Genomic DNA, 12346 nt, shown 5'->3' with positions numbered 1-12346 from the left:
AGATGGCAGGAATAATTTACTTTCAGGAGGCGGTTTGGTTGTACTTTTGGGATCGGAGGAAAATACTCTAACTGCATACTAGGTGTGACCAGCTATGGTGAAACCAGACATTTCAGTTACATTTATTTGGCCTCTAATTTTCCTCCAATAAAGAATGGTCCATGCTTATTCTTTAGGCAGCAAGCTGAAAGCAAATCTGACAAGGATAAACTGTTGATTTCAGAGAACAGGAGGATTTCATGCACAAATACAAAAACATTCTGTTTAATTGTCCAAAATTAGGAATTTGGTTTCTAAATGTCATGATATTTGTTGGTGGGCTGATAAAGCTGGTTTAGGGTGCAGGCGGCTGCATTTACAGTACTGAGTGGGCGTCTTATTGGTAATATGATTGACTGGTAGGTTAGTACACAATTGCAAGAGAGTGCTTGGAAACCACCATTAAATTCATTAACAACCGTGTTCAATTTTGAGTCAGCAACCCGGCACTAATTTCATCGCGTATTCGGTTGATCGCTCCTCTATAAGTACCTGCACAAATTGAAGCTTATGAATCCATCGCTGGTTGTGGAAGACCAACTCTATATACAGTGCTAGTTCTTCGCCTGCTCCATCATCTCCATGGCTAATGCTCTTGTTTAGCATTAGCTGTTAGTGCAGCTGAGAGAGCCTTCTCTATCTGTCACAGTAAGCCCCCCCCCCCCCCACACTTTCTCCCACCAAATTTCACCCAAAGGATGTCCCTCAGGATTATAGGAACTGCCCTTCCCATTTGCACGGCCCAGCACTTTCTAAACTGTCCCGGGGTTGTATTATCTACCGAGCCCATATTAGCGCATCAAACAGGCTTACCTTCCCTTTTGGATTCGCCTTGGCCGATTACAGCTCCTTCAGAGGGCTGACATTCCTAGGAGTTGGCGTTCTTGAGTCACTTTGACACGTTTGTCTGCCCTTTTGAAGAATGAATATTTCTGGAAATCTTTTTACACTCGCATATGGCAGGTTAGGCCAGCTTTAGCTGGTGTCTGTCAGATATTATAGACGCGTGAGTAACAGGCTCGTCGTTAACGCTTGCCTAGTTAAATAAAGGTTAAATAAATAAAATGAAATAAAAACTCAATGTTTGCCCATGTCTTTGCATGCTTAAAGGACATGATTGTTGAATCATTCGATAAAGTAGACAAAAGCAGGGTTTTCTCTTACGGATTCGAATGTAGGACAGCTCCTGTCTCATTAGTTAAGTCACAGTTGTTGAACAAGTCAAATGAGAGCTCTGGCAGCTATTAATCATTTCATGATTTCTACTCCACACGTCCTACCACTTCTCTGATCTCAGGCAATGGCAATGTAGGTCTGTCTGAGGGGACTGCATCTGGTCTGATTGAACCCTACAATATGTCTAGGTCTGTCTGAGGGAACTGCATCTGATCTGATTGAACCCTACAATATGTCTAGGTCTGTCTGAGGGCACTGCATCTGATCTGATTGAACCCTACAATATGTCAAGGTCTGTCTGAGGGCACTGCATCTGATCTGATTGAACCCTACAATATGTCTAGGTCTGTCTGAGGGCACTGCATCTGATCTGATTAAACCCTACAATATGTCTAGGTCTGTCTGAGGGCACTGCATCTGATCTGATTAAACCCTACAATATGTCTAGGTCTGTCTGAGGGCACTGCATCTGATCTGATTAAACCCTACAATATGTCTAGGTCTGTCTGAGGGCACTGCATCTGATCTGATTAAACCCTACAATATGTCTAGGTCTGTCTGAGGGCACTGCATCTGATCTGATTGAACCCTACAATATGTCTGTGCAGTTGATGGCTGATGTAGCGGCAGCTCTCGTCCAGAACATTCTGTCTCACGCTCATGAAGTCATGCACGAATCCTCGGAGAGACAAGTTTTGGTCATCAAAGCAACAGAGGCCTCCGTCAGAAAGTGCAACCGAGCGATGGATGAATAAAAGCGAGCGAGAAAATGGAAAAGAAAGGAAACTATGAAGTGCTGGACAACCCCGCCACATTGGTACAGTAGCTGAAAGATCCAACAAAGCCTTTTCAGTGTAAGTATATCTCCTGCCTGGAGATCCTCAGAGGACAATTTATACTATAGCTCGGCGAAAGCGGCATGTCGATTTTTATTGAGTGAAATTGAATCTGCTGGGCGGACAGACGTGTGTTGGCACCTCTCCTCTAATCCCTGTGAGCTTTATCTGAGCTTTATCTGATTCCGTCACCACTTACAATCTTCTTAGTGCTCGTGCTGTATCCCTAACCACTCAACATGGAAATTCACCACTAGAGGAAGTCCACTTTAGGAAAGAGTCCACCTGAGAGAGGGATGTCCACGTTTTGTCAAATATTTGCTCTCATGGATGGAAGACCACTTCAAAAGTAGTGTCCACTTCAGAGGGAATTCTGCCTCAGAAGGAAAATGCATGCGGTATAACTGCAATGTCAGCCACTGTTCAAAAACCCCACTTTAAGAGGTGCCATACAGGAACATCAGTCAGGTCACACTGGTGTCAGAAGTGGGATCCATCTTCAGGGTAATTCAGTTATAATTGTGCACAGCAGGCCTTTCACAGGTAAAAGTTAAATACTAAAAGTGCGAGGTCAAAAGGTCTCCGGTGAGTAATACCTGTCCTCTCTCTCTCTCTCTCTCTCTCTCTCTCTCTCTCTCTCTCTCGCTCTCTCTCTCTCAGCACTGTTTAATCTAATTCCTGTGGGTCTGAGGGTGGTGGCCATCCAAGGGGTGAAGGCCGGCCTCTACATTGGAATGAACGGAGAAGGATTCCTCTACAGCTCAGTAAGAGCCACCGCCTCTCACAGGCGTGTGTGTATTTGTGTTTGTGCCTGTTTGTTTATGAGTCCATGCGTGTCTTTTCGTGTGTGTATGAATACATGCTAATGTTGTGCAGTGTGCATGCATATGTTTTTGTATTTGTTGTTTTTATTTTGTTTTGTAAAATTACCACATTACCACATTCATTCTACATTGATACATATCAATTTCTGTATTTTTGTGTGGAGCTGTGTAAAACACTTGAATTATTGTGCAATAATTTCTACCTTGTTCCTTATTTCTTTCTAGTACCTTGCATGCACTTAATGCAAACTTTAGAGAAAAAGACTAACTGTCCCTAAAAACAAACTTCTCCTTTGACAACTGCCTATGTGGCATCAATATGTGTCAGAAACATTTATTCTTGTGTGAAATGGTATTTTTTTTCCATTTTTTATTATTATTCATATTTTTTTCTCCCCAATTTCATGATATCAAATTGGTACAGTCTTGTCCCATCACTGTAACTCCCGTACGGACTCGGGAGAGGCGAAGGTCGAGAGCCATGCGTCCTCTGAAACACGACCCTGCCAAGCTGCACTGCTTCTTGACACACTGCTCGCTTAACCTGGAAGCCAGCCGCACCAATGTGTCGGAGGAAACACCGTCCAACCTGCGACTGTGTCAGCGTGCATGCGCCCGGCCCGCCACAGGAGTCGCTAGAGTGCGATGGGACAAGGGAAACCTGGCCGGCCAAACCCTCCCCTAACCCAGACAGCGCTGGGCCAGATCTGTAGTGACGCCTCTAGTACTGCGATGCAGTGCCTTAGACCTCTGCGCTACTCGGGAAGCCCTCTTGTCTCAAAATTTACTACAAAGTGTAAATAGGATAGTTTTGGTCATGAAGTCAGTCTCGTCCAACACAGAGTTTGTAAGTGAGTTCGTCACGACTTACTGGAGGGTTGGGTATGGGCTACTTACAGTTGAAGTTGAAGTTTACATACACCTTAGCCAAATACTTTTAAACTCAGGTTTTCACAATTCCTGACATTTAATCTGAGTACAAAAATCCCTGTTTTAGGTGAGCTGGGTTCACCACTTTTTTTTAAGAATGTGAAATGTCAGAATAATAGTAGAGAATGATTTATTTCAGATTTTATTTCTTACATCACATTCCCAGTGGGCCAGAAGTTTGCATACACTCAATTAGTATTTGGTAGCTTTTTCTTTAAATTGTTTAACTTGGGTCAAATGTTTGGGGAAGCCTTCCACAAGCTTCCCACAATAGGTTGGGTGAATTTTGGCCGATTCCTCCTGACAGAGCTGGTGTAACTGAGTCAGGTTTGTAGGCATCCTTGCTCGGACACGCTTTTTCAGTTCTTCCCACAGATTTTCTATGGGATTGAGGTCAAGGCTTTGTGACGGCCACTCCAATACCTTAACTTTGTTGTCCTTAAGCCATTTTGCCACAACTTTGGAAGTATGCTTGGGGTCATTGTCCATTTGGAAGACCCATTTGCGACCAAGCTTTAACTTCCTGACTGATGTCTTGAGATGTTGCTTCAATATATCCACATAATTTCCCCCCCTCATGATGCCATCTATTTTGTGAAGTGCACCAGTCCCTCCTGCAGCAAAGCACCCCCACAACATGATGCGCCAACCCTGTGCTTCACGGTTGGGATGGAGTCTTTGGCTTGCAAGCCTCCCCCTTTTTCCTCCAAACATAATGATGGTCATTATGGCCAAACAGTTCTATTTTTGTTTCATCAGACCAGAGGACATTTCTCAAAAAAGTACGATCTTTGTCCCCGTGTGCAGTTGCAAACCGTAGTTTGGCTTTTTTTTAATGGTGGTTTTGGAGCAGTGGCTTCTTCCTTGCTGAGCGGCCTTTCAGGTTATGTCGATGTATGACTCATTTTACTGTGGATATAGATACTTTTGTACCTGTTTCATCCAGCATCTTCACAAGGTCCTTTGCTGTTGTTCTGGGATTGATTTGCACTTTTCGCACCAAAGTGCGTTCATCTCTAGGAGACAGAACGCGTCTCGTTCCTGAGCGGTATGACGGCTGCGTGGTCCCATGGTGTTTATACTTGCGTACTATTGTTTGTACAGATGAACGTGGTACCTTCAGGCGTTTGGAAATTGCTCCCAATGATGAACCAGACTTGTGGAGGTCTACAATTTTTTGGCTGAGGTCTTGGCTGATTTATTTTGATTTTCCCATGATGTCAAGAAAAGAGGCACTGAGTTTGAAGGTAGGCCTTGAAATACATCCACAGGTACACCTCCAATTGACTAAAATTATGTCAATTAGCCTTTCAGAAGCGTCTAAAGCCATTACATAATTTTCTGGAATTTACCAAAATGTTTAAAGGCACGGTCAATTTAGTGTATGTAAACTTCTAACCCACTGGAATTGTGATACAGTGAATTATAAGTGAATTAATCTGTTTGTAAACAATTGCTGGAAAAATTACTTGTGTCATGCACAAAGTAGATGTCCTAACCGACTTGCCAAAACTATAGTTTCTGTGGAGTGGTTGAAAAACGAGTTTTAATGACTCCAACCTAAGTGTATGTAAACTTCCGAATTCAGCTGTACATGCCCACTTTTGCCGATGATGCCCGATTGCCCAGAGACAACACATTGTGGTCTTTCCCCAGCTGCCATGTCGACATTTGTTGTCAAGTTTGCATATGGGTGCCACGCACGCACATTTTACTCGGCAAATTGGAGGGACAATTGGCTTCCATAAAGTTGATGCAAACCTCCAATGCATTTCAACAATATTGCCAAATGGCCAGGAATGGATTTACCTCCGACACGGTCACTTCTGCCGCATGTCAACCGTGTAACCGCTGGGGTTGGTGAGTACTTTTTAACAAAGTAAATAGCTGGTACTAGCTAGTAGCGACGTTTGGTTATACAACATTTTTTGATAACGCTAGCGAGCCAGGCTAGCTATGATACCACAGATGAAAGAGGAATGATACTGTACTGTAGCTAGCTTGTCCAAGGAAGATATGCAGCTCATGTTAGCTAGCTACCTTGCTAACAACAGCTGACTGTAACCCATTGGCATTTAGGGTCAATACAGGGCAGGCACTTGGGCACTAGCTTGCTAGCTAATCAGAGGATGTAGTAAGCTTGCTTTCAATAATGTTTCAACTCGAACTGGCTAGTTAACGTTAGCTGGCTGGCCAACTCATTTCAACTCATGCAATGATTTATAACTTACCCTGATTTGTTAGCTAGCATTTGGGGTCTCCGTCTGCTAACCCAAAACAACATGCCTGTTCTCATAAAAGTTGATTGTGTGTTTTCTAGGGCAAAAATAAATATAGCTATGGCTCTTGTCAGCAAGCATTCAGCAAAGGACACAGTTGGTTGCATATTAACTGTGTCAGCATCACCGGCCTTAATCTATTTTGTCGTGACAGCCCCTCTATTAGCATATAAATTACTTCCAAATTAAAGTAAGTTATTTTTCTCGCTAAATGTTTATTGATGATATTTTATTTCATTCACAGGCTACGTACAAAACCTACCATATCAGGAGCTGTTACAGAAGGCGGAGGCAGTGGCCAGACACCAGTCCTGCTTCATAGTAATGGAGGACACTTGAATAAGGTTGGTCACATTTGATTTGGTTAAAATTCCTGGAATTCACCTCACCACCATTGATAATGTAACCAGTGCTGTATGATGGAGGAAGGCCCGAAACATTTTCAGACCCCAGCCACTCAAGTCATAGACTGTTCTCTCTGCTACCGCATGGTAAGCTGTACCAGAGCGCCAAGTCTAGGACCAAAAGGCTCCTTAACAGCTTCTACGCCCAAGCCTTAAGACTGCTGAACAATGAATAAAATGGCCACTTGGACTATTTACATAGACCCCCCCCTTTGCTTTTTACACTGCTGCTATTTGCTGTTTATTATCTATGCATAGTCACTTTACAAATTACTCTGACTAACCTGTACCCCTGTACATTGACTCGGTACCGGTATCCCCTGTATATAGCCTCGTTATTGTTTTTATTATTATTTTTCTTCACTTTAGTTTATTTTGTAAATATTTACTTAAATCTATTTAATCAACTGCATTGTTGGATAAGAGCTTGTAAGTAAGCCTGCCACGGTAAGGTCTACACATGTTTTATTCACTGCATGTGACAAATAAAATTGGTTTTGATTTGTGTACAGTATGTGTGTCTTGTATGTTGTAAGGAGGTGCCCCCTTCCACTGTGCCAATGGACTACTCCTGGGCCTGAGTGAGTAATGTCAACCAGTCAGTGCAATGCTGGCACGTGTCCCTTGTGAATTAGCTGTGAAGCCAATCAGGGATTTTGATATGTTCAACAGTGTATTTACTGTTGGCTTCCATGACTGTATGGTGACCGACTTTCTCTCCCCCTCCCTCTGTGATATACGAGCTGGGTCAGATATAGGAGCCTAAGTCAGGCTCCTTTATGACCAGTATCTGTGACATGAGGGACCTGGAGCCGATCTACGCTGCCATAGACATCAGGTATTGGCAAACACTTCAGAAGGGGCAAAAGTTGATAAGTAATAAGATATTACTAAATACCTGTGATGCACTATCACTCTTTCAATACATGTCACTCATCAACTCATCCTTGTTTTACTACAGATGGAGGACAGAAAGAGATGCTTTTGAAATGGAGTCCTCGGGTTGATACTGATGTCTGAACCGGGACAGAGATCTTGCACTCAGCATTCAAATTATACAACATATCTATTACTTGTTGTGGTCTTTTGTTATTATTGAATCGGACTGTACTATCCATGTGGGATACACACACACACACCATACAGAAAGGTATAATATTTGCACATTGTTATATTAGCAGAACACTGCTTCTATAGTGTTATGTGAAGTAGGGTTTATTCTACATGGAACTGTTACACTTGAACATTATCTATGTAAGTGGCTCTGGATAAGAGCGTCTGCTAAATGACTAAAATATCAAATGTAAATGTAACAAGTTCAGCAATTGCACTCCTCTAATATTACTGATTAGGCTACTAACCTTCTGGAGGAAGCTTTGAATTGGTCAGTAGCCTACAGAGTGGTATGAGAAGTGCGCCATCCTCCAGTAGTTATTGAACTCTGCCTACTGGACCCATGGGTTGACGCAAACTCTGTCACATCTGGGATGGAGTGTCATGCACTCCACTTCTCCTGTCCCCTGACTGCACCTGTCTAAAACATTACATAGATGGAAGGGACTTCAAGTCTCCAGTGGGTGATGAAGACAGAACCTCACCCAGAGAGCTGTACATCTCAGATTTGGACAAATAGAATGCCGTTCTGGTTAGACAGCTGAAGTTGTACAATACATGTTTTATTTATTTGCTAGGCAAATGTAGGCATACTGTCTTAATCAGCACATCAATATGATATTTACAGCATAAAATGTTTTGTCTTTGTAACACGAACACACAATTTTGTTGTTGAATGTATCTACACTCAAGCTTGGTGATATTTGTGCGAAGTTGACATGTAGCCTACACCTGTTGGGATATTAGTAGATCTAACAGCAGGCACAAGGAGAGACTAGACGAGAAATTGTGCCAGTTAAAGAACTAGTGTTGTAGGAGAGCTGAGCTGACTCAAGACCGGGCATTGAACTCACAGTTGACACCATTTCCACAGTAACATGTCTTTACATGAAGTGATGAAACATTGAATCTAAGTTGCAAGCTATTTTGGTAGCAAGGTGTTCTAGAACAAGTGTCTTGTGAAACGCATACCAGACACTGGCTCTTGCTATCTTGCCTTAAACTGATTTCACAGGGAAATATCAGCTCGATAGGCTAGACAGCTACAGCAATCCCCAAGCTATACTAGCTAGCTGCTGTCAGCTTGGCTAAACATAAGGTCAGCCCAGGCTTTAGCCTACACATAGAACTGAATTAGCTGACCACCTTGAGATAACAAGTCGGTCAGGGGAGAAGTCCTTCACTTCAACATTTCGTTCTCTCCATAACAAAGCTAGCTTAGCTTACCTCACTTTACTCACTACTGCCTTGTTTGTTGTGATTGAATGGATGGCAAAAACACCCACATCAAACCACACCCCCAAGACAACTCTCGTTTGGCTTCAGTCATGGCCGCTAACATTTTATTAATGACCAAACTTCAAAACGAGGCCAAATCAGGAAGGTCAGTCGTTCTTTAAGTTTAGGATGATACAATGTTTCTGTGGGGCTCAATTGTGGGTGGGTGGGCTGTGTGTGTGTGATAGCTATGGGGAGGGCGTCATAGCTGTTCCCATTGGTGACGAATGCATGCCTCTGCACAGACAGGAGAGGCTTGAGCACGTTTGTGGGAATGTGGTGCAGCAGAGAGGAGGATCTCAAATTGGTTACGTAACGGACAGCAGCACAACTTTCTAATCCCGTTAGACGTTGTACGGGGAGAAGAGGGGTATGTGGTCCCACAGGAGTGTCCGACTGCTGAGGGACTTGTGGTGCGGCTGTAATGGCCATCTGATCACTGCTCAGCCGTGATGAGTCTGTCAGAGAGGGTAGCTCGGCTTTCGACGTCTCTGGTGGCAACAAGTTAAACAGAAATACACAAACGTATGCCTGCACGTACACACACATATCCACACAAATGTATAAAAATCCATAAATAGAGATAAGAATGCTAAAATATTCATAATCACATGATGCTAGTACACTCACATACAGATACATAAATTCACCAATACTTTAAAAGATACAAATCACACTTTATTGTGTACGTTACATTACAGTTGAATTAAACAGTAATTTATCAAACATTAACTCAATGCAAAGCTAATTTAAAGAGTTTGTGACAGTGGAACCGCATTTATCCGACTTCTCCCCTATAGTCAGTCATGTTAAAACATTCAATTACCATCATCTTGGTAGCCAGACGGACTTTAACCCCAGTGTCAAACAGCAGCTTTTTTAAGGCTCTGCTACACAATCCTTCATCATCACTCTTATGGGCCGGAGCACAAATCTTTCCCCTTACACAAAAAGGATAAGGAATCCGTCAGAAGCCATGAAGGCTTTTACAGTAGTGGCTGAAAGACCCATTGTAATTAAACAGAGAGCAGATATACGGTGGCCCATCTCTCCAGACATGCATCATGGGAAATTAGCATGACCTGGCAGATCACAGAGGCCTTGGCAAACAGCCGAACCGGATAGTTAACCCGTGCTGCCCTCAAACCAAGACCGCTAATTATTTATAGGCTGTGTTTCAACATGTCAATATCAAATTCAAAACAGTTTGAATTGAGGTGTGTTCCGCCTCCTCATGAATTCACGTAGAAGGCTTTGAGGCTTTACTAAGCCGGGCAAACTCTTTTCGAGGAGAGCCCAAACACTTTCACAGTGTTTCCGCAGATCAAGTATGCAGACATTTGCGCAGTCTGGCACAAACTTTTTTCCCCTAGCGTGTTTTATGGCTGCCGCTCACATTGCCTTCAAATGCTGTTTTCCTTATAAATAATAACTTTGGACATGTATGCGTTCCTAAGTGCCTTATTTTCTGTTTAGTTGTCGTTTCTAGTGGAGCATACTGTATGTATGTATGGAGCATAATGTATTTACAGTTTTATTCACGTTTTCAAGTAAAATACTTTTTGGCAAGTTGTACTGATTATGATGAGCTAATGCTAAGCCACACTACATGACCAAAAGTATGTGGACACCTGCCCGTCGAACATCTCATTCCAAAATCATGGGCATTAATATGGAGTTTGTCCCCTCTTTGCTGCTATAACAGCCTCCACTCTTCTGGGAAGGCTTTCTACCAGATGTTGGAACATTGCTGCAGGGACTTGCTTCCATTCAGCCACAAGCATTAGTGAGGTCGGGCATTGATGTTGGACTATTAGCCCTGGCTCACAGTCAGCGTTCCAATTCATACCCAGGTGTTTGATGGGGTTGAGGTCAGGGCTTTGTGCAGGCTAGTCAAGTTATTTCACACAAATCTCGACAAACCATTTCTGTATGGACCTTGCTTTGTGCATGGGGCATTGTCATGCTTGAAACAAGAAAGGGCCTACCCCAAACTGTTGCCACAAAGTTGGAAGCACAGAATCATCTAGAATGTTATTGTATGCTGTAGCGTTAAGATTTCCCTTCACTGAAACTAAGGGCCCTAGCCCAAACCATGAAAAACAGCCCCAGACCATTATTCATCCTCCATCAAACTTTAGAGTTGACACTGCATTGGGGCAGGTAGCGTTCTCCTGTCATCTGCCAAACCCAGATTCGTCCATCGGACTGCCAGATGGTGAAGCGTGATTCATCACTCCAGAGAGTGCGTTCCACTACTCCAGAGTCCAATGTCGGCGAGCCTTACACCACTCTAGCCAAAGCTTGGCTTTGCACATGGTGATCTTTGGCTTGTGTACAGCTGCTCGGCCATGGAAACCCATTTCATGAAACTCCCAACGAACAGTTCTTGTGCCGACGTGTCTTCAAGAGGCAGTTTAGAACTCTGTAGTGAGTGCTACAGGGCGATTATTAGTTCAGTTACCTTCGCTTTCTTGAGTACAGGAACAATGGTGGACATCTTTAAGCAAGTGGGGACAGCAGACTGGGACAGGGAGAGATTGAATATGTCCGTAAACAATCCAGCCAACTGGTCGGCGCATGCTCTGGGGATGTGACTAGGGATGTCGTCTGGGCCGGCAGACTTGCGAGGGTTAACACGCTTAAATGCCTTACTCATGTCGGCCATGGAGAACGAGAGCTCACTGTTCTCGGGAGATGTGCTGGCCCACATCGGCAGCACTGTGTTTTCCACAAAGTGGGTGGAAAAGGTGTTTAGCTTGTCCGATAGAAAGATATTGGTGTCAACAACGTGGTTCGATTTCCCTTTATAATCCGTGATTGTCTTGAGTCCCAACCACAATCTCACGCTGTACTGAAGTTTTGCCTGTTTGATTGCCTTACGAGGGTATAACTGGACTGTTCCTACTCAACCATATTCCCAGTCACCTTTCCATGGTTAAATGCAGTGGTTCGCGCTTTCAGTTTTGTGTGAATGTTGGCATCAATCCATGTTTTTTTGGTTTGAATAGGTTTTAATCGTCACGGTGGGAAAAACATCCCCTATACATTTCCTGATGAACTCAGTTACCGTGTCAGTATATGCGTTAGTGTTATTCTCGAAGGCAACCTGGAACATATCCCAGTCCGGAATTATCAAAACAATCTTGAAGCATGGATTCCTATTGGTGAGACCAGCGTTGAACAGTCCTTACCATGGGTACATCTTGTTTGAGTTTCTGCCTATAGGAAAGGAGGAGCAGAATGGAGGCGTGATCTGATTTGCCAAAGGGAGGGTTGGGGAGGGCCTTGTAGCTGTCCCAGAAGGGATAGTAGCAATGTTTTTCATGTGCGAATAGCACAGGCAATATGTTGGTAAAACTGAGGTAGCATTTTCCTCAAATTTGCTTTGTTAAACTCTCCAGCTACAATAAATGCGGTCTCAGGATATGTGGTTTCCAGTTTGCATAAAGTTCAGTGAAGTTCTT

General features: G+C 43.4%; 1 protein-coding gene across 1 annotated transcript in view; it reads left to right on the top strand.

The window, feature by feature from the left end:
* Positions 1 to 12346, top strand: part of LOC135516757 (fibroblast growth factor 12-like) — a 43696-nt gene that overhangs the window by 18771 nt on the left and 12579 nt on the right. Inside the window, exon 4 of the mRNA XM_064940955.1 lies at positions 2712 to 2815. Within this exon, the coding sequence (XP_064797027.1) occupies positions 2712 to 2815 (104 nt within the window). The remainder of the gene's footprint in view (positions 1 to 2711; positions 2816 to 12346) is intronic.

The sequence above is a fragment of the Oncorhynchus masou genome, chromosome 3 (genome assembly GCF_036934945.1).
Source record: "Oncorhynchus masou masou isolate Uvic2021 chromosome 3, UVic_Omas_1.1, whole genome shotgun sequence".
NCBI lineage: Eukaryota > Metazoa > Chordata > Actinopteri > Salmoniformes > Salmonidae > Oncorhynchus > Oncorhynchus masou.
This window is presented reverse-complemented; position numbering and strand designations above follow the sequence as displayed.